This window comes from Orbicella franksi, chromosome 1, assembly GCF_964199315.1.
Source record: "Orbicella franksi chromosome 1, jaOrbFran1.1, whole genome shotgun sequence".
NCBI lineage: Eukaryota > Metazoa > Cnidaria > Anthozoa > Scleractinia > Merulinidae > Orbicella > Orbicella franksi.
In genome coordinates this window covers 10,188,879-10,211,660 of record NC_138145.1, presented here as the reverse complement: position 1 = coordinate 10,211,660, position 22,782 = coordinate 10,188,879, and the positions used below count along the sequence as shown (strand labels likewise).

General features: G+C 39.8%; 1 protein-coding gene across 1 annotated transcript; it reads right to left on the bottom strand.

The window, feature by feature from the left end:
• Positions 1–3,300: 3,300 nt before the first annotated feature.
• Positions 3,301–22,377, bottom strand: LOC145489187 (nicotinamide phosphoribosyltransferase-like). The gene is made up of 18 exons (XM_081468124.1): positions 22,012–22,377; positions 21,712–21,825; positions 20,899–20,995; positions 20,642–20,731; positions 19,784–19,842; positions 19,067–19,141; positions 18,088–18,171; positions 17,742–17,818; positions 17,086–17,139; positions 16,379–16,439; positions 15,977–16,023; positions 15,367–15,437; positions 15,076–15,144; positions 11,877–11,947; positions 11,698–11,791; positions 9,184–9,263; positions 8,224–8,349; positions 3,301–7,380 (listed from the first exon to the last, which is right to left on the bottom strand). Exons 1-18 carry the CDS (start codon positions 22,063–22,065, stop codon positions 7,264–7,266), a joined length of 1,440 nt encoding a protein of 479 aa, XP_081324250.1. The 5' UTR covers positions 22,066–22,377; the 3' UTR covers positions 3,301–7,263.
• Positions 22,378–22,782: the final 405 nt, after the last annotated feature.

The window sequence follows — 22,782 nt, the reverse complement described above, 5'->3', positions numbered from 1 at the left end:
CCTAAGAGCTACCAAACCGGGGTTTTTTAAAGGCCCGTTCCAGACTCTCGGTCAGTGGGGACGATCGAAAAAGCGGGCGGGTACCGGCCGAGAGAGAAGGAGACCTCTCCTGTTCTCTCCCAGACCCCGCTCGTCACCCGCCCGCTTTTTCGATCGTTTCCACTGACCGAGAGCCTGGAACAGGCTACTTTTTTTTTAACCCCTTTAAGGTACGACGAGGACCCTAGTACTTCTTATATGGGAGTCTCCCAGGGGAACTTATTGTCATTGTGTCAAACGAGTTCTCGTGGTAAACCATGAAAATGTGTTTTACCTGCCCGTTTAGTTTCATGCAAATCAAACACATTTTCATATGAACAGTTTTGCAAAAGGAAAATTGAGAAATTGACTGTTAATGTTGCATGAAGAAGACAACCGCAATTTAATGAGATTCGATCATATTACAACTACGGTGTTGCTTCAACCGAAAAACAGGCAGAGCAGCTGTAGACAGCCACATTAGTGATCCGCCTATGTACGAAACAAAACAACAGAACATGCAATTTTATGAGGAGAAAATTTGTCGAGATTGGTAAAAATAGAATTAAAGCCAACGGTAAGCGGTAGGTGAGAGTACAAAAACAACCTGTCTGTCTATATTGTTATACAAACTGCACTTGTAGTTAGTCGACATTTAAGATGAGGATGGTTCAAAACAACAGTGGATTCATCAGCAGCCAATGGCAGTTTAGGACTAGTTAACGGGGAATTAAAAATTGGTAAAAAAGGAAAGGAATTAAATGGTTGTCACTGGCTAAAAATATGTGGTTATCGGACGTTTCGGCCACTACTGTTGCCTTCTTCAGCAAAAGATGGAAAATGCAAATGTTAAACGGCGTCCTGCTAGAATATGTAATAGATGTGTGATAAAACTAAATGAGCAATAGTCTCTAGAGTATTCTTAACGAGCGTAAAAATTCTTAATGCCATTGTACACGTTCGGTAGCGCTATGTGTTCGTTTATAGCGTTCCTGTCTCGCACGGAATGCCAAGCTTCAAGAATTAGTCTTTGTTTCCATACTGATGATCTGTCGACAATTTCAACGTTCTCCAAATCTATTTGGTGACCGTTGAGCATATGGTGTTTGGCCAATAAAGAGTTTTTGTCCGATGTTGCTATAGCCTATGCGTGTTCTTTCATACGTGTTTTTAACGCGCGTGATGACTGACCAACATAAACACAGTCACAGTCTTTACATTTGATCTTGTAAACAATGCCTCTGGAAGCCTCTTTCTCGATCTTGTCTTTAGGTTTTTTGAGTATGTTCGAGATGGTACGAATAGGTTTATGGGCGACCTTGATATTGAAACCTCGAAGAACGTTTGCGACTCTTTCGGAAAAACCTTTGGCGTAGGGGAGGATGACAAAACCACGATGGTCGGTATCATTCGTTTCTTGTTGTCTACTCCGTTGGCGGCCATTGTGAATGAAATTTGCAGGGTAGTTATTAGTGGCAAGAGCTTTCGTTACTCGTTTAGTTTTAAACTAAACGACAATGACAAGAGCGAGAAAGAGGCTTCCAGAGGCATTGTTTACAAGATCAAATGTAAAGACTGTGACTGTGTTTATGTTGGTCAGTCATCACGCGCGTTAAAAACACGTATGAAAGAACACGCATAGGCTATAGCAACATCGGACAAAAACTCTTTATTGGCCAAACACCATATGCTCAACGGTCACCAAATAGATTTGGAGAACGTTGAAATTGTCGACAGATCATCAGTATGGAAACAAAGACTAATTCTTGAAGCTTGGCATTCCGTGCGAGACAGGAACGCTATAAACGAACACATAGCGCTACCGAACGTGTACAATGGCATTAAGAATTTTTACGCTCATTAAGAATACTCTAGAGACTATTGCTCATTTAGTTTTATCACACATCTATTACATATTCTAGCAGGACGCCGTTTAACATTTGCATTTTCCATCTTTTGCTGAAGAAGGCAACAGTAGTGGCCGAAACGTCCGATAACCACATATTTTTAGCCAGTGACAACCATTTAATTCCTTTCCTTTTTTACCAATTTTTAACATGCCTGGCTACACACCGAACATTTTTAACGGGAAATTACATCATTTGCTTAGAGGCTGGCATAAATTTATTATTAACTGAAATAATAGATCTCAGCCTCCTCGCAGCCAGAGAATTTTTCGCGTTTTAGAAAAGTGCTTGCCCAGGCCAAAACCCTGCAATCACAATCTTTCGTTTCCTGCAGGAATTAGCTGGAATTTAATGCTGCTTTTCCAAATTTCCTGCTAATAAGAAACCGTTGAGGATTGCAGGCGTTAACGCTGGCCCGCCCAATTATGGCAGCAATGTTTTCAATTTACTGCTGTCTCAGTAGTAATCTTTCCACTGACCTAAAAGGCCTTGAAAAGAAATACTTTGACTCCAAAATAAAACATTGAGTTAATAGATCTTATCGAATTGCAAAATCTTCGAAAATATGGGACCCCTGGTATACATTTCTTTCTAAAAATGGCAAGTTTGGGGTCCCATATTTTCATCATTTTCCCACAGATTGTTACGAAATTTAGCATTATTCTAAATTTGGCATGATTAATTATTCTATGGAGGTTTTTATTTTGTTTACATGAAAAATACGAAAAATTGTTGATATTTCACGTTAATACGTCGCCGAATGACTGATCACCCTTAAGATGTGTATATAATATCTACCAGCGACTACGCATGCAGAGCAGCAAATTGTTCCTTTAAGCTAACGTTACTTAAACCACGTAAGACTACAACGTCAAGACTAGCTGGTGCTGTCATTTGATCGAACCGAGAAAAGACGAGTACGAGGGCATACTGGAATTTAGAATAGATTGTCTTGCCAAAGAAGCAAGTTAAATGAACGTTACAGGGCACTTACCTAGCAGCTTAATTACACAGCAGGTCAGTGATACACACGAGTGAGCGCCGTATGCAACGAAGCCTGGGAAGCTGGCCGGACAAGAAGAACTCTGGAATTTTGGCTGAAATCAGTCGTTCTATCCCCTATGTGGCTGTCAATCTGTCAGGATTAAGAAAGAAACGTTTCGTTTCGTCGAAACAAAACAGATTTTTAAGAGTGGTTGACGCTATTCTGAATTAAACGTTGTTTTTATGCCTCTACGTCTGCAATTGAAAACGAACACAAGCTGAGAAACTTATTAGCATGTTACTGGATGACAATGGTTCTTATTGTCTCAAAATGCAAAAAGTCCTTTTCACGTTTTAATTTTCACGTTTTAATTTTCCATTTGCATAACAGTGTGATCAAGCACGTACGTGGGGTAATTTTAGGAGGTATTGTTATAAGCATAGAGAGTTCTTTCATTTACTATATATCCGATAGAGAGCTCTAGCAAACTGTGTGGTTGTTGCCATGACAGTCGAGTCTGTTAAGCGGCCACCTATTCAACGTCCATCCCTATTAGGCGGCCAGTAATCCATTAGTCCTGATGAGGGCTTTTCTATTGTTTTTGCCTCTATTAAACGGCAAGCCCCCTTGAAGCGGCCATTTCCCGGGGGAGGCCATTTAATAGGTGTTGAACTGTACTCCACAATTGCTACGATAGGACACAGGGGAGCAAAGATCCTCGAGAAGCTAGAGTGGTTTGTAGAACGCACGATCGCTTGCTACATATCATATAAACAACCAACGAACGAACGAACGAACGAACGAACAAAAAAAGCAACCGGTATAAATACGAAATCTGTACTTTAACTCAATCCTGCATAAAAAATGCTCGCACATTACGATATGTTTTATTAACTAGATGGAAATGATGTTGTCATGTTAACTTAGATAGAATGTTTTCGTTATTATTTTTGTTACTGTTTTTATTCGGAGATACTTAACTGTGCATGTAATGCCGCTCTGTCATCCGAATTGAAATTAAGGTCATGTATGTTCTAAGGTTTACTGTAATCGATCTTTTTTTTTTTTTTTTAACTTTTCAGTGGCTTCCGTCCACCTTCATCAGAATTGCAAAACGGGGATCGGAATCGGAGGAACTATGGTAACTAGCCTTGTTGTTTGTTCAAGCCAGACAGAATCTCAGATGGCACTTGTTAAGAACTTAAACTAGGATTGCTTTCTCTAAGCGTCTGATCTTGTTTTGGACTACTGAGCTATGCGCCGAGGCAGATCCAGGATTTTTAGAGGGGGAGGGGGAGGGGAGGTGGCTGGTACCTTGGGGCCGCAATATCAATGGGGCATAGTGATAAGTTAATAAAGATGGTGAATTTTAAGCTCGGTAATGAAATGTGAAGGTGAATTAATCAACATGACACGAGCGTTAGACAAAGAAAAATTCTTAGTCCCCAACAAGAATCGAACCCATGACCTCCCGAACACCGGGCGGGCGCTCTATCCACTGAGCTACGAGAACTCATGGAGAGCAGGTTCATATATGACAGGTGTCCTGCATACTGCTAGGATCAACGCTATCGAAGTCATCGTGAGTTGTGATAAGTTATAAAGATGGTGAATTTTAAGCTCGGTAATGAAAAAAATTCACCATCTTTATTAACTTATCACTACTCACTCATATATGAACTCAGTTAAATGACCTAGCTCTCCATGAGTTCTCGTAGCTCAGTGGATAGAGCGCCCGCTCGATGTTCGGGAGGTCATGGGTTCGATTCCTGCCGGGGACTCAGAATTTTTCTGTCCCACGCTCGTGTCATGTTGATTAATTCACCTTCACATCAATGGGGCATGTTCCCAAGATGTTGCAATTTGAGAATTGGAACCTAATTGAAGACCGTTTCACCAGAAATACTAGCAATGTCATAAAGTAAAAATTACAATCAGGTACCTGTCCAGAGAGTTTGCCTTTATTTCTGCCATAATATTCAGACCCTTGTTTAATTTTTTGTTATGTTTTGCTTCTCCAAAAGGGGTTTGGCTAGCCACCCAATGCAATTTCAGAGTCAAACCCCCGTTTTCAAATTACTCCTTCGTAGTATAGACGGGGCCTAATCAAGACTGATATGGTTTTAGAATGCTTTTTGCAATTTCTCCACGAATTCTCCTTTTTCCCGGAGTTGTTTCCTCACCACTTCGGCGTTCGCGAAATTGCTGCACTCTTTAGCTACTCAACCGCAGAGGCATGCAAGGCGCTTGCGCACGAACCCCCGACAGCTACGCACAAGCCTTAAAGTTCTCAATCCTCCGAAGGAAAAAAGATGGCGACTGATACATTCACCCACAATGCTTAGAGCACGAAAACTTGAACAACGCTCATCAAAACGTACAGAAAAGTTATTAAAACCTTGAAACCTAGCGTAAACAATGTCGTTAGCAAAAAATATGGCTTTCGTTGTATTTTACGGGCTTTGTTAGGCTCGCATGGCATAATTTGAGGTTAAATGTATAGCCGCCAGCTTTTTCCCTTCGGAAGATTTGGTCTTTGTCAAAGAGGAACACCTGGTAACACGTTTTCAGTTCATTTTTCGCACCTAAAATTTATTAGTTATTTCACAGAACATTGCTTGGTGTTATCTATTGCCATTCTATGTTGTTTTAACGATATTTGGGCGAATTTAGTTTACTTACCCTACAGTGTAAAAAAGAAAAAAAGCCACGTTTGAACGATTAAATTCTTCTGAGTGCGAATATTTTACTCCAGAGGATAAACAATTTTAGACAGTGGAATCCCGATTTCTCGAACCTTTTTTTCGAACCTCCCGATAACTCGAACCAAAAGTCGTTTCCCTCTCCTCAGTCAAACTCTGTAATTTTACACCCGATTTCTCGAAATATCCGATTTTTCGAACCAATTTTCGTTTCCCTTAGAGGTTCGAAAAATCGGAATTCCACTGTACAAACTAATTACCTTCACAAACTAGCAGCTATTTTTGCACGGTTTCTCCTGAAACTTTATGGAGTTATAGAATTTTCGTATTGTAACAAATGCTATTCAAATATTACACCTGGCATAATTGCATTTAAATCACAGTACACAGTACACAGTACAATACACATCGCCAAACTAGCTTTTTCTTCACTCTTATCTCTAGCAAACAGTCAGCTTGCGAACGCTTTATTGACCATTCGCTGTAAAGTACTCACTAAATTTAACAATTTGTAAATCTGTATGATTCTCTAAATACATTCTACAATAACCAGAGTGTTTCCTTAGAGGGCATATCGAGCGATAGTTGCCTGCGCAAAGTACAACTACTTGTCGGAGGGCTTATAAGCTAGTTTCCGAGAACATAAAATTCTTAAGGGCAGCTATCATTCCATTGGCTCCGCAGACATAACCAATCTACTGTTCAGTTTATTATTCACCACTAAATTTTGCTGTAGCGGTTGAAACAAATTTCAGCCGAAAAGACGTAAACTTATTGTTTTTGAAAGCTCAACGACTACGCGGAGCTTGAACCAGTGGTATTTTTCGTATGTCATTCCTTGGATGAAACTAAACTTGAACGTGTTCAAACATGTTGTTTTAACTGCCGACGTAAAATTACGGCAGATTGACGTCCATTTGTCGTTTTACCGCACTTTCGGTTCGCAGATTTTTTTTCTAAAAACTACTTCTACGTGATCTCTTCTCAATACAATCCACAAAAACACTGCCTTCCCTTTGTAGCTAACCTATCATCATATGTAAAGTCGTACCTTTACCTATCTTCCTTTAGCGTACACGCTTGGGGCAAGAACCAATGCCCACTAAGAAGCAGTGTCCGCCTATGGAAGGTTAAAAATGTTTCTTTGTATGTGGCTGGGACCATAAATTGTCCGCTCACAGGAGGTGTGACTTAGCGAAGATTCCACTGTCCTGCGTCAGTATTTGTACCTCGGCTACTGTCAGTGACCTATCGCATGGACAGTCGAACCTTCCGTACACGACACCCTTGGGTCAACAAAAAGTGACCACTTAGGACAAGAGTCTAATGGAGGTTAAAAATGAGTCTTTGCAAGCGGTTAGGACCATAATCAAGATGTGTGCTCACGGGAGGGAAGGGGGAGAGACCGCCGGCTAGGAGAGCTTCTATGGTAAAACATATTTGTGTTCAGGTCCTCTAAGATTAGTGGTTTACATAATCGTGTGACTAGTGACAGAAAGTGAGTGTTCAAGTTTGTGTGTGTTTTTAAACTCTTGGTACAAGCGCGCCCAGACCCAGTCTGAATGACTGAGACTCGAGGCTAAGCATAAACGTGCACGCACGCACGCACGCACGCACGCACGCACGCACGCAAATGAACCCTATCGCTTGATCACTGGGCCATCTTCTTTGCTTCTTTCACCAATGGAATCTCGGCATTTTCTCTGACTTGAGCAAACGTGTACTCCTTGACAAGCGTTCCATCTTCAAACACAGTCTCGAGAAGATCCTGCCGGCCAACGAAGAAACAACGAAAAGTCAGATTCAATGGTGACGCGGACTCTTCTTAATATATCTTAAATAAATTACAATATTTAGAGAGGAAGCCACATCAGCCCTAGCTGGTTTTCATCCGGGTCCTCTATCCTGGTCAAATTGGAGTTTGTAGTGTTGGTTTTTGTAGAGGGAGGAAAACCAGAGAACCCAGAGATAAACCCTCGGAGCAAGGCGAGAACCAACAACAAACTCAACCCACACACGGCACCGGGCCGAAATTGAACCCGGGCTACATTGGTAGGAGGCCAGCGCTCTCACCACAGCGCCATCCCTGCTCCCAAACTCCCCAACAAAAGGATGTATTGCGCTATAATTTGGTGTATTTTCCCTCGCTTGCCACCAGTTACGTGTTGCGCTTTCTGACTGGTTATTGGTGAGGTGAGGTTTTCGATTGATTATTGCAAAACCAAAATAAAAGTCATCACTCTGCCCAATCAAAAAGGAAACACAAAAAAAACTACAGTGACGACGCGAAGTGCAGGAAAACGTGTGCGTATGACGGTGAGCGGGTCACGAATTTGGTTTTAAGTTAGTTGTGAAAGTGGCGCGAGTTTCTTTAAGCCAATTGCTCAGCGCAGTAATGTAAATCAAAAACAAACGCGAATTACTGTCGACATTCAAGTGAAAAGCGCTCTTTTCGTCGCCTAAGTGATTATCACTTCAGTGCACATTTATTTTGACTGGAGCTCTACAGAAATTATCAGAAAACGTCTCTGAAGAAGACTTCATAACATTTCACTCTTTCCGGCTACGCTGTAAGACACTTGTAATAGTAAGAAATGGCGGCGAACTGTACCTTTTCTGCATGGCCTCTTCCCTCTTCAACGGTTACATACTCTCCCTTATCATCAAGCTCCAGGGACAACAAGCCTTTCTTGGAATTCTTTGATGAATCAGTGATAGGTTGCTTGTAAACATTGACCTGGATAAACAGTTTAATAACTTGTAAGGAAAGCGCAACGTCACTTGACTGACTCGACGGGTCCAATGGACTGTAACCTAAACAGAGCACTTTGCTGTGAAGTTCACCCTGTGATTCAGCAGAAAAAGTCGCTGCTTACAGGAGAGTAGTGGTCAATACTTAAAAATCCCAACTGGCGGGAGGCAGACCAGTTGGCTATTTACAAGCACGACCGAGGAGTTGAACTAGGGTCTACCGAGAAATAACTCCAGCTTAGTGGTCAGAGAGAGACTTGAACCCGCGACCTCCGGATTTCAAGTCCGGCGCCCTAGCCACTTGCCACCTCGAAAAGTCAAATCCTTAATAAAGACATATCATGGAAACCTAAATATAATGCCGGTCTGGTTTTGTGAAAAATTACTCTTTAAACGCTACTGAGCTAAAACAAAAAAATTGTTGTCGTATTTTGGATCCCTTTAACAATAGGCCCTTTCCCGCATTCCGCCTCAGTGCGTTAACAATAGCACCAGAGCGAGGCTAGGGTGGACATTTTCATACATTTGCTGTATTTTTGTCCACCCTGACCTCGACTCGGCGCCATTGTTTGTTGGAATGCCGGAAAGGTCTATACCTTCGTGTTCTAAAAGAATTTCGTGTACGAGTGAATGTACTCGGGACAATATTAGCGGCGCTTCGACCACAAATGCCACAATATCGCATGGTAGTGACCGTTTAAGACTATGGACATATATTTAGTAGAGGGATTTTTTCCCCATCGGCTAGATGTTAAGACACATTAAGAAAGTTTATGAATGTATGTATGTATTTGCAGCACGATGTGGAACTAGCACTTACTGGCTTGTCGTTTACGACAGCAAAGCAGCACTTGTAGGCACATTTCTGAGTATCACGATCAAGTTTCTGTAAAAGCGCACCTACACAGAGAAAACATGTGAAAAGAATTAAGAAAATTATCAGTATTGATGTACCGCGACATTCTCATAAGTAAAACAAAAGGTAATATATGCAGCTATGGTAAGGAGAGTTTGTACTTCGCGTTTGCCACTGTCCAGACACGTTCCCTCAAAGCTGATAAGCGAAACAATTTCGCGTGGATATAACAAAATCGGTTGATTATTACACTAAACAAGATCTTTACATCCTCAAAGCACCTTCCTCGATGTGTTGGTTTTTTTTTTCTCATAAATCAAAATACACACGATTTATACAGACGTCAGGACTTTTTCATTTCAGGGATAATTCAAGAATTTTTCAAAGTTAATTCAACGATATTCAGGGACTCGTTTCCCACAGAACCATATGCTTAGGTACGGATGGACACAAAATACAGAAGACTCAAGACTCCATTGAGAAATATTTACTAGTAGTAATCATAGATTAAAGAGTGCGTTCGAGTTTGGTAGGCTTGGTATGTTAAAAAAAAAATCCTAGGGACAGCATTTTGTGCCTGAGCTGTTAGGTAGGCGTGAAATTGGTCTCCTTTCAGCAGGGGCGAAAACAAATGAATTGATCGCAAAGCAGGCTTGGTATGTTCAAAAAAAAAAAGCAAAAATTCTAGGGAGAGCATTCTGTGCCTGAGCTGTTAGGTAGGCGTGAAATTGGCCTCCCTTCAGTAGGGGCGAAAACAAATGAATTGATCGCAAAACAGGCTTGGTATGTTAAAAAAAAAACAAAACAAAAATTCTAGGGAAAGCATTTTGTACCTGAGCTGTTAGGTAGGCATAAAATTGGTCTCACTTCAGCAGGGGCAAAAAAAAAAATGAACTGACCGGAAAGCAAGTGCATACGAGAGGGTTTGTTCTCTTTTATACAAGTATTGTGTAATGTTAGTTACGACTGGCCAGTAAAAAGCATGGACTGCAGTCGGGAGGCCGCATTTAGTCCGCAGTCCCCATTTTATACCTGAGTCCGCGCGCGTTTTACGCCCAGTCCGTAATGCTTAGTCCGCGTTTTATACATAAGTCTGTGTTTTACACCCAGTCCGTAGTCCGTAGTCTGCAGTCCGCAGTGCGTGTTTTACACTGACCGTGTAAATCGACACCAACCATGTTTGTTCCGTCGGTATGCGAGACGACGTGCTTCTATTGCCAAAACTAGGACAATTATTTTGTTTACAAACACGACTTTGAATCACCTTGGCTTTGGGGTAACAGCTACAGGGCATTTTCTCTTTCGAAACAGTGAAACGGAGGACATGTTGGTGTACCAAAGCAACCCTTTGGGAGTTGAACTCATTTCCTAAGTAATCACTTTCGTTGGGTTTACGTTACATAGTTTGCGCACAGAAATCTAGGCCAGCGAAGTAAAAATCATTTCCTCCCTTGATTTATTCAGCAGAAAGCAGCATTGGTTTCGGACAAAGAGAAGAGGGTACACAACACGCAGCCAAGCTACAGCTTTTTGTTCGTACGAAAAGTCGTACACATTTCGTGAAGACATGTCTGCAAGGTTTTTAAATGCCGTTAACATTGACTTCGAACTTTAAATAAACAACTTATCCGCTGCGGTCTTCAATAAGCTGCCTCGAAAAGTCGTACACATTTCGTGAAGACATGTCTACAAGGTTTTTAAATGCCATTAACACTGACTTCGAACTATAAATAAGTAACTTCAGTATCCGCTATAGTCCACAATAAGCTTGCTCGACACTCGAAAGTCCGCAATAATGCGCAACACTCGAAAGAAAGAACATGGACAAACATGGACATGACGTCATTCCCCTCTGAAGAATTCTTTGGGGGGGGCCAAATTGGTGTCCCCCGATAGATAGATAGATTCACAGATCTCGAATTTTTCTGCATTACGCGATTAGAACTGCGTTCGGTCGAACGTAATAATTTTTAAAAACTGGATCATTGGATAATGTAATTCAAGAGTTTTCAATGAATTAGTCACAATTATACCATGCTCTACAAATATGGTGAGCGCTCGCGTGAGTTTTTGGGGCGATTTCATTTTTATTTTACTTTAGTTTCCTATACTGATTTTGAGGCCGTTTTAAATAAAACAATTATTCCACTCGCGCTTGATGATTACAGCCTACTCGGCGGTAAACCCCTCGTTGGCTATCTAACATCTCAGCTCGTGGAATAATGATTAAATAGCTATTACTATGTGTTTCTCTTCTCGTCCAATGTAGCTCAACAGTTTCTTTAGAAACTAATACCTCTATATTCAAAGACTTGTTTTAACAAAATTCAAGGACTCCATATAAAATTCAACAGCTTTTCCAGGAGAAAACCTATTCCTCTTTTCATTTTCAAGGACTTCAAGGATGTGGCGAGTTATCAAGACCTTTTTCAGGCCTGTGCAAACTATGATGCAGTTGAGCAATGATAATTAATTTACCTCCACTCCCAAATGCGATATTATCAGCACTCCATTTGTGTTTCTTCATGTTCTCCAAAATTTCAGACAGGGTTTCATAGCTGATGCCGTCACCCTGAAACACAAACAATTATATGATAAAGCTTCGCTTTCAAAGAGCTGATACAAATATGGAAAATTGAAGAATTTCGTTTGCTCACTTGGATTATTCTGAGGTAAGGCGGCAGAAGGTGGAATCCTTTCGAGTTTTTCTCGCCACCAAACTTCCGATCTGTAAGAAATAAGCAGGAATGCAAAACAGTTACACTGCGATAAGTTGATCGTAACCGTGCTAGTTAAATAACGAGCTTATGCAGTGGCGACGATGACACCGACGACGACGCCTACTGAAAAAAATATAAACATATATTCACCTTTAGGCTCGACTTCCAGCCGTTTGGGAATCCGGTTGTTTATCTTCCTCCCAACTTGGTGTGGGGCAAGGAACGCGGGCTCACAAAACGGCTGGAAATGGAGCCTAATTCACCTTCGAATTTCGCAATTGTCTAATAATAATAATAATAATAATAATAATCGATATTTAAAGTGGAATCTTTCAAGGAGACTCTCTCTCTCCACTCCTGTTTTGTCTTGCCCTTGCTCCACTGAGCTCATGACTAAAGGCAACCACTTATGGGTATGAAGCCCAGGGTAGAACAATCAGCCACCTCTTTTATATGCACGACCCAAAAACATATGCAAAAAGTGTCAGCCAGCAAACCGGCCTACTCAATATTGTAAAGACATTCAGCAATGATATCAAGATGGAATTCGGGCTGGACAAATGCGCTAAAGCCACATTCAAAAGAGGAAAGCTGACAGAAACTTCCGATTTACAACTTGACATTGACACCTGTATCAAGGAACTAGACCAAGAGAACACATATAAATACCTTGGCGTGGATGAAGGTGATGGTATACAGCATGCCAAGATGAAAGAAAGAGTGAGGAAGGAATACTACCGCAGAGTAAGGATGGTCCTAAAAACGGAGCTCAATGCTGCCAATAGATTTGAGGCAATCAACACCTTAGCTATCCCAGTGGTGACCTACAGTTTTAACATAATCGACTGGAAGATGAGTGAAATCAAGAGGTTAGACACAAAAACAAGAAAACTACTCACCCTATCAAAAATGCATCACACAAAAGCAGATGTAGACAGACTCTACCTCCCAAGAAATGCTGGTGGTAGGGGTCTTATCCAATTAGAAGCCTCCTACAAAACAACCACGATAGGGCTCGATACACACCTAAAGAACACTGATGATGCCCTAATCGAACTAGTGCAAGAACATGATGGCAGAAAGAAATTGTACTCTATACAAAGGCAAGTAGAACAATTCAAACGAGAACTAGACCTAACAATACCAGATAAACAAGCAGAAGAAACAACCACCAAATATGCAAAGAGAACCAAACAAATGGCACGAAATAAGACCCAAGAAAAATTAACAAAGCAGTGGGAGAACAAAGCCCTACATGGAAGATACCCAAAGAGAATAAAGGAGGCAGATGTTGACCACCACAAAACCAACCAGTGGCTCAAAAGCAGTGGACTGAAGGCAGAAACGGAAGGATTCATAATCGCAGCCCAAGACCAAAGCCTAGCTACCAGATCATACCACGCCAGCATTATCAAAGACGGTACTAGCCCCCTATGCAGGATGTGTAACAAATACGACGAAACAATTGACCATATCGTGTCTGGGTGTCCTGAACTTGCGAAAACAGAATATACCCACAGACACGATAAAGCAGCCGCGTATATACATTGGAAAGTCTGTCACAACTATAATATAAAGACATCAGAAAAGTGGCATGACCATGAGCCGCAAACAGTTACAAAAAACGAGGATGTCACGATATTATGGGACATGCCAATACACACAGACAGGAAAATAACAGCCAACAGACCCGATATAGTGATTAAAGACCACAAAACGAAAACCTGTAAATTTATTGACATGGCAGTACCATCAGACAGAAACACATCCGTGAAAGTCAGTGAAAAACTATCCAAATATAAGGACTTGGAAATCGAAACAAGCCGAATGTGGGGCATGAGAACGGAAACGATACCAGTTATCATTGGAGCACTTGGAGCTATCAAAAAGGGACTAGAAACTTATCTTGGAAGAATTCCCGGCCAATTAAGCATCAGTGAACTACAAAAGATAACCTTGCTAGGTACAGCACACATTTTGAGGAGGGTGCTATCAAGCTAAAAACTGGCTATCCCCTAGTGCCCCAGGACCATGGTTTGGTCTCGGCCCTAAGGACTCTAAGCAAACATTACGTGAGGACGATAATAATAATAATCGATATTTAAACAGGGTGACCCCCTCAGTCGCAGGACTGGTATCAACGGGGGCCCTGTATAACGTAAAATAAAAAGAGCATGTATAAATAATATATATCTATAAAAAACTAACTACTTTAAAGATACGCTGAAATGTTTAAAAAATTAAAAAGCTTAAAAAAAAATTAAAAAGCTTAAAAAGATCTAGATCTCTTCAATACGTCCTTCGCTTTAAAAACTTACTCAGGCTAATTTAAAATGTTATGACAGCGTTCAATTCCAAATAGAAACACAAAAATTAGCTACCATCGTTGACGTCCTCTAATATATGCAGAGCTTAATCACTTCACGTTGCTGTTTTGCTGAGGACGGCAAAGAAATGTACAAAGATTTATAACGCAAGTGCACAGTTATTGTTTTGCTCATTAAAGCTTTTGTTTGGTGACGTTCTCGTTGTCCTTAAGGCGGCGAAATACGAGATGCACAAACCCTCAACTTGTTCCATAACATTGTTTCGTTGCAAGTTTTGGGTCGATGTTTTGCGTTTTTCACCTTGCGTGATCCACTTGTCGCGCAACAAAAACATTTGTTGCGGGTTAAAGAAATGCAGCGCGTTGATTGGTTGATTTGCTTGATCATGAGCAAATTTGTTGTGTGACAAGTTATGAGTTTGCTGAAAAACGAGCAACAAAGCCAAAATTTATTGCTCAAAGTAGATCCACGCTCTACTTTTCGCAACAACTTTCTTGTTGTTGTTGTTGTTAGTCCTGCCTTGAAAAAGATCCTTTTTAAATGAAATTTTTACAACTGATTACTTATTGTTCGTGAAAAGCCACTCTGGGGAGGTCCCTTTTTCGGTCAGTCCGTCGTGCCTGACGCGAGAGAAAACCGCGCGCAAAAAAATGGCCGCGCAAAATCCTCGTCGTTTTCTTTCGCCTCACACACGACGTACCAAGTGAAAGAGGGACTACTCGCAGTCTTAGCGTATCCTGATGTTTAACACAAAGGATGACTAAAGCATAATAAAGTCTGAATTCAAACTCAACTGCTATATGACTTACGCAAGATATCTAGAACTTTCACCACCACCTCAGGAGGATTGCCCGAGTCTGGACGAATAACAAGTACACCTGATATAAAGGAAGAGAATGAAGACTTTGAGGAATTACTAATTCACACAACTATAACAAGAAACGCTGTTATTTGAAACTGAAAATAACTGTAAAATTTTGTCAGTTAGCCAGCCTCCATCTTCAGACATCCACAGCACAATTTGTGGTAAGTAGTTTAAAACACTGGTTTAATAAACTTCACATTGTAATTTGAGGAAAACCGTTACCTAATTGACTTACCGTTGTTTTTCTTTCCACGATCAACAACAAGATCTTTCAAGTCTTCTCCCCAGTACTTCTCACAAGCCTCCCTTTATTTGGATACAAAGAAAACACCACATTAAGGCCCCAACCACACTATGCCAGAGCAATTTGAAAACGGAGGTTTCACTCTGAAAACGCATCAAATGTTTCCGTCCACACTACGCCGGAGGAATTTAAAAACGCAGCAACTGATCACCGGTCATTTTGGATTTGTGTTTGAGGAAATCTCGGTCAAGGAAATCACCTGATTATCGCAACACCATTGTTTACGAAAAGCACTGTTTTCAAAACGTTTTCCATCCACACGAAAACGCAAAGCCGATGTTTTCAAATTTCCCCAGTTCGAAGAGCGTTTTTGAAAAGCTCTGTTTTCGCGACGGATTAGTGTGGACGGTTGGCCTAACCGTAGAAATAAAGCTCCGTTTTCAAATTTCTGTGATGGACTAGCATCCCACCCAGGAGGAGTAGAAATACTCCTAGTCGGTTCATGCCACAGAAACCAGGATAAGCTCCGGCCTGATGGGCCACTTGGCTCGTATGCAGACTTTACCTACCTACAGTACCAAGAACAGTGTAGCACACTCACCAAATGTTGTAGCTGTCACTGACACAAGCGACCAATCCATTTGGGAACTAAACAAATACAGACTCTGTCAGCAAACTAATATTGAAGCCGTACGTTGGAACAAGGGAAGATACTGAGAGGGATCCACCGTCAATCAAGATTGTTTTGGGGCTTTCTATTTATTTATTAGACTGTAGAGAGAGGGCAGTTAAATGACCTTTCTTTAATTTTAAAAGAGAAAACAAAATGCTATTGCCCAAGATGACCGTATGTCTCACTGTTTTTCACTATTAAACAAACTTCTTGTACTCTTCGTAAAGGCTAAGTATCAAAGGTGTAAAAACAAACAAACAAACAAACAAACAACTTCTACGGATTTGCAAGCCAAATGAGTAAAAAACAGATTGATGTTAAACACCTCACCTGTTCCAACATATTCCTGAATGCCTCTTTTTCTCCTTCTTTTCCCCAAGTGGTAATAGTACTGTTGACAAAAAATTAATTCCAGTTAAGCAATAAAACTTTTGGTCAGATGGAAATTAAAAAGTAATTTCTCCTATATACTTGGCTTGTCCTAACTTAATGTATATTATTCTTTTTGGTTTTACCAACTGATGTACTGCTGTAAGCATTTAGTTAAACACAGTCATATTTTATTTAACAAACTAGGGCAGGCAGGATATAGTTACTTTTCAACAATTTATGAGGATGAAAGAAAGTCAATTACTATTAATTATTTTGGTTATTTTTACTATTATTGTGTAATTTAAAATTAAAAACACTTCATCCCACCTTCTCAAATTCATTAATAATTCATCAAGTCAAAACAAAGAAAAATCATGTCAACTGTGAAAGAGGTTTGGATACCCAGTCTTAATTGGCATAGATTTTGATGATGTTTCTTCTCCATTTACTACTTAGTTTTTGTTTTGACTGAGAAGATATATCAAACACTCAAGACTATCCAAACACCTCAAACTTCGTCAAAGATACTCTGCTACGCGTCATGTTTTCAACTCTCTTCTGGGTGTTTGGATATCCCAATGAAACATTGTGTCTCATGTTTGATATATTACATCCCAAATAAAAACCCTAGACAGGTTAGCTACACAGGCCCTCTTGTAGCTTACCTGTGCTCAGCAGCTGGGATTGAGAAGCCAGCAATTTCACAACCATAATAATTCCTGTGACAAGAAAAAAGGTTTTTGTTATTAATTTAACTGTAAAGATTGTAATATTTGAACTTAATAAACTGTTTTTCCCTTGCAATACCACAAATTAATTACTAGTATTATTGAAAATGGTTAGGTATATTTCTTTTAAAAGATCAATTAAAAGACAGTATTGCACCAGACTGGTCAATTACTGGAAGGTGCGGTGGCCTCATGGTTAGTGCTCTGCACTCTGGATCAGGCAGTCTGGGTTCAAGCCCTAGCTGGGACCATTGTGCTGTATTCTTGGACAAGACTCTTCACCCTCACAGTGCTCGGATATCTGGTGTCAGATATCACTCCAAGGTGTTTGAAATTTAGTATAATATGGCACCACTTTACTCAAGTTCTCAAGTATTGTAATGCAATAACCAGTCAACAAATTCATGGCAAATGTGAATTCATGATTCATATGGACTAAGACTTAATGCATGTTGTGAAATGGCTGTTGTCATGCTATAGTAGCATCCCTGTGTTACATTTTAACTTTCCATAAACTAGGAAATTTATCTTTTTCTTCTTAAGTTAAGAAAACAAGAGCACAGGAAAGGAGAGAGGTAGATAAAGAGACTGACCTTGCTAAAACCATACCAGCTACAGTGTCCGTTCCACAGAAATTGACAAGGTGAGCTGCTCCACCAAGGGATGCAGACTAAAAGAACACAAAATTGTCTCACTGATATTTTAATATCCCAAAGGTAAAGAACACTCAAACACACAAAGAATAATGTAATTTACTATTAATAGCCAATGGTCTTCAAATTGTCTGAGTGTGAAAGAAAAAAATTAATGTGATGTTTTATTCAAGACCTCACCTAGATCATGTAATAAATTACATTTTATATAATCATGTCTCAGTCAAGAGTAAAATATATAAAGCAATAGACCTCCCATTCATTAAAACTCACAAAAGACGCTAACCTCAACTGATGTGCTGCCACGGAAACCAAAATCATGAAGTTTAAATGGCAGTCCATCTAAATTGTCAGCTGTTTCAACAAGGTACTGAAAATTGAAACAGAAACCATGAATGAGCTAGAGCACCAGTAATCCCTTAGTTTGCAGGTGGAACAAACGGATTGTTAAAAAAGTGCTGTCCAGTCATCCAGGGCAAGCAGATTTTCCTCTCAGCCAAGCAATGTATCATTCTCACTAACACTTCCCGATGGGCAAGAGCCCAGGCAAGTTGTCTGCCAGCTGAATAAAAAAAGTAAAGTACGACTTGCCCAGGGCAAGCAAAATTTGAGAGCTGCTTGTCTGAAGCCCAAGCTGGAATTCAATTTTTTTAAGCCCTGGTACAATAATTATTACATACCATGTACCAGACTTTCAGAATTCACAACACCATTTATGCCAGGGCAATACCTTGTAGGTTAACATGCACCTTGAAACTATCTTTCAGACGAACATATAATGTACATGTATAATTCAGTTGATTCAAATCTTCCTCCACAGACATCAGTTTCCATGTGAAACACATTCATCTCTTTATCTAGAGTCTGGTACAATACCCAAAACCAATCATGCCATCCTCTTAAAAGGTGGAGTAGGAACGGAACAATTATATGACAGACTACTGTCTAATGTGCTTAGAAGAGGAAAAATGTTACCTCTAATATTACAAATCCACAAATACATGTATCATTACAACTCTTTCTTTCAATGTTGTCTAGCACTCACTGATAGACTGTGATCATGTACACATTGCCATGGAAAGTACATGTAGAAAAAAATAATTATCGCTTATTGCATATATTATACTCAGAAAACAATAATATTAATTTATTTTTCTTATTAAACTAGCATTTACTCTATCACACTGAAGACCTTGGCAGACAGTAAATTAAAGTCTTTAACACAGAATGTAAACTAATCACTTTACTATTCATAAGATGAATACCTCAGCTATAATTTGCTTTTGTGCTCTAGAGTTGGTGGCAACTGTCATTGGATACCAACACTGAACTAGTAGTGTCTACAAATAAATATAAACAAAAGTAATATCAAGAAAATAACCAAATCTGTAAGAACCCACTAAAAAGTCATTGAAAAATGACCCCAAAAACAAATCAAAACTTTTTTGAGTAGCAACAGTATACCCTGAGATCAGAGGGTCAGTAACCAAATGCATCCAATCATAGTTTTATGGCATATCTTTCAAAAGGAGCTAACTTACAAGTAATAGTTAATAATACATTTGTCTTTTTCTTCCACCTCTGTGGCCCTTCTCTTTCTTTAAAAATATCAGTCATGAGTAAATATTAAGTAGGCTACATTAGTCACACAATTAATCTAAGCTTGAAGCATATGGCATCTTTCCAGCGGGTGATTGGAAAGTTTTTCCTAAAATTTTCAGTTTCATAACATCAACCAACACTTCGCCGAACCATGCCAGGGAGAATATCAGCCCGCTGTCCTTGTAGTACCAACCTTGCTGCAGTTGGTCTGTACTGTCAAGACTGGCAGATATTCTCCCAGTACAGTCATTGCACTTGGTTAAAACACACATTTCAACTGCGACAGAATATATTTGAACTTCAGTTACCTAGGATCTATTTTCTGGTATGATGGATTATACTTGTGTTATTAAGTCTAGAGAAAACTGTGTCCCTCTCACCTCAACCCAGTTAGTTAGCCAGGGACAATGGGGATCTGTATTTTGAACTGTGAATAACACTGAATAACACACAAACACACACAAAAAAAGCACAGTAAGTAACCCACTACTGGTATATACTTAGACAACAGCAAGCACATGATGTAGATCTTGTCTCTCAGGAATGTGCATTTGTCTGTTGTTTACATGAAAAAAGCAGGCATATTATTGAGTGATTGCATCTTACCGTCTTTTTCTACAGGTCTTAAAAAATGTTGTTGAGGGAAAGGACTGTTTCTTAAATACTTGTTTGCACGCATTCATGTGTTGCTTAATGTACATAAAGGTGACATCACAGATCCTTTGATACCCAGTTGAGAAGCAGTAAAATGCTAATGGTAAGCCAAAACGGGAGTAAATTTGAATACATGATATATTTTAAAAAAAGGTTCAAAAATCTCATTATTAAATAATAAAAAGTTCTAAATTCAATGATGTGTAGATTCAACTGAGAAAGTACAAAAGTTAATGGGTTTAATGGGCATTGTGAGAATAAAGTTTTTGTTAATCTGATTTGATCCAAACTCCAGGTTTTGTGAACAGCCAATGTCTCACGTTCCATTCCAAAGGAGAAGCTGTACCTCTACAGGAAGTCTACAATTTCAAATTGAATTTTCCCGACATTGTCTCACTATTTTAACTAAAACAACAGTAAGCACTTTCTTGTCACAGTATGTACTTTGACCAGATTAACCAAAGGTCCTTTCGCAAGCGGAGATATGGGAAGTTTCTGGAAAAATCTTCATATTGACATAATTAAGGAGACCATATCATGATGCTAGAAATTAGAGCTTTTCTATAGTATGGAATAATTCTTACCATTTTTAACAGGAACCACTGAGCCTTCAGGTACAGCTCTGATCCTGAGGGGTAATTTACCTTGATGCTTTTCTAAAATGTATTGCCAACCTTTGAAAAAAAACAAATCAGATGATGACAATTTTATGAGATGGGGGCACATGACCAAGCACTCCTTCAAATTATCAAGCATGTCATTTTGTAACTATTGTCACGTGAGAACTGTAATCAAAATGCAGAACAATTTGTTTTTTGAGTTTTTATAATGTTGTACTGACCTTCTTCATTGAACAGATGGTAACCAAAGTGAAGTTGGTAGAACTCCTTTGCCTGTTTTATTTTTTCAGCTGTGACAACTTGCCCCACAAGCCATTTCTATTAAAAAAATAAAACAAAAACAAAATGATATTGTTAATGATCCACTTTATACTTGGCACATTTCCTGCAAATGCTAGGAGCTTACTGGAAAACGGAGACAAGAGTTTGACGCTTGAATTTATCAATTAAAGAGTGGATCGTTCTAAGTTGCCAGTTCATTGCACAGGACTACAGACCTCTATATACATCAGTCTCCTCGGCTTCTGAGATTCAACTGGTAGACTTCCAGCTCAAAGCAACATGATTTTAGTCAAGTAAAAATGTACAAATGTAAAAATGAACTGTAGATGATTTTGGGCAAATAAATGAATTGAATTGAATTGAATATTAAAAAAAACAACAAAATAAACATTAAACTAAGGCTCACCCCATGATTTGAAAGGCAACATTCTGGCAGAGCTGTCAAAACTTGACATGTTCACGTTCTAAACGTTAATTGGTCCAATTAAAAAACGCGACAGTTTGTCTAGACAAGTTTAAATGTTTAAAGCGTGGAACAACGTGGAAAAGTTGGTCGTTCACGATAGCTCGAAAATGGTAGTAGCCCCAGAAAATCACGAAATTCATTCAAATACTGTATGCCAAATCACATATAACGTCAACAATTTGCATGCACATAAAAATCCACATGAAGGGAACGTACTGTATGTAAACAGCGCCCACTAGCTCAAAAGTGAAAGTGAAAGTGCTTACATGTACTTCCTACCACACACCTTTATCAAGTATTGTAAACCGAAGAAGCACACTTCTGGAAACTTTCCTCCTCTGCTTTCAAAGTAAGAGAACACTATGGTAGTACCTGAGGGATACTGCTTGTGATGTGATACCTGTTTGTAACGAAAATAACAGATTTGGTAACAGCCTGCAAACGAACCTCTCCCTGTCAGAGTTCAATGCGGTGGAACCGGAAGTCTCAAGATCCTCCAAACCAGCGCAAGACACGACAAAGTGTGATCTAAAAGATAGAAAATCAAGCAAATCACTAAATTTTGGGGCAAACAAGGTTTTCTTACTTTGTAAGAGTCGGTGATCAGCAGAATATTCTCAGAATCCAACTTTGCCGCCATTTTGCTTTCTTTTTCTCGGGATACTGGTTCTCAGTCCTCCTTCGAATTGTAATTCGATTTTTTCCCAACCTTTTGTGAGCCCGCGTTCCTTGCGCCACACCACTTCACATGTTCTTCATTATGTTGTGTATCAAACATAAATGATTACTTTTACTAGAAATTATGTTAAAAACTGCCAATTTTCATAATTAACCGCGCGGCCATGGGCCGAGCGCGGTTCTAGGTTTACCCGTGGTTTATTATTTTTTTTAACCGCGCGGCCATGGGCCGAGCGCGGTTCATGGTTTACCCGTGGTTTTTTTTTTTTAACCGCGCGGCCATGGGCCGAGCGCGGTTCATGGTTTACCCGTGGTTTTTTTAACCGCGCGGCCATGGGCCGAGCGCGGTTCATGGTTTACCCGTGGTTTTTTTTTTTTTCGACTTCGGTGCGAGCAGACCCAAGCTTCCACTCGGCCAAATTTTGAGTCACGCAGCCTGTGATGTTTACTCGCCAAAAGCTGTTGAAACAACAAATCTCATCTTTCGCGGGAATAAATTAAAAACCCAGCGCTCGTCAAAAATTATATTTTTTCACCAGAAATTTAGCTCGGAACATATACATATTTATATTTGTTTGAATCGTCGATGAAATGACCTTTTCCGGATATTTTTTCCTTCGGGGTCAACCGAAACCTCAGATTACAAAATCACGCCGAACCCAAATGTTGCAAAAAAATC

What these genes read in the sequence shown, in the direction of transcription:
- LOC145489187 (XM_081468124.1), bottom strand. Translation starts at nt 22,065, where the DNA reads ATGGCGGCAAAGTTGGATTCTGAGAATATTCTGCTGATCACCGACTCT. An exon ending in TGATCACCGACTCTTACAAA is followed by an intron (nt 21,826 to 22,011) that starts GTAAGAAAACCT and finishes CGTTACAAACAG; the next exon opens with GTATCACATCACAAGCAGTA. An exon ending in AGTGGTTCCTGTTAAAAATG is followed by an intron (nt 19,843 to 20,641) that starts GTAAGAATTATT and finishes TGTGTTATTCAG; the next exon opens with TGTTATTCACAGTTCAAAAT.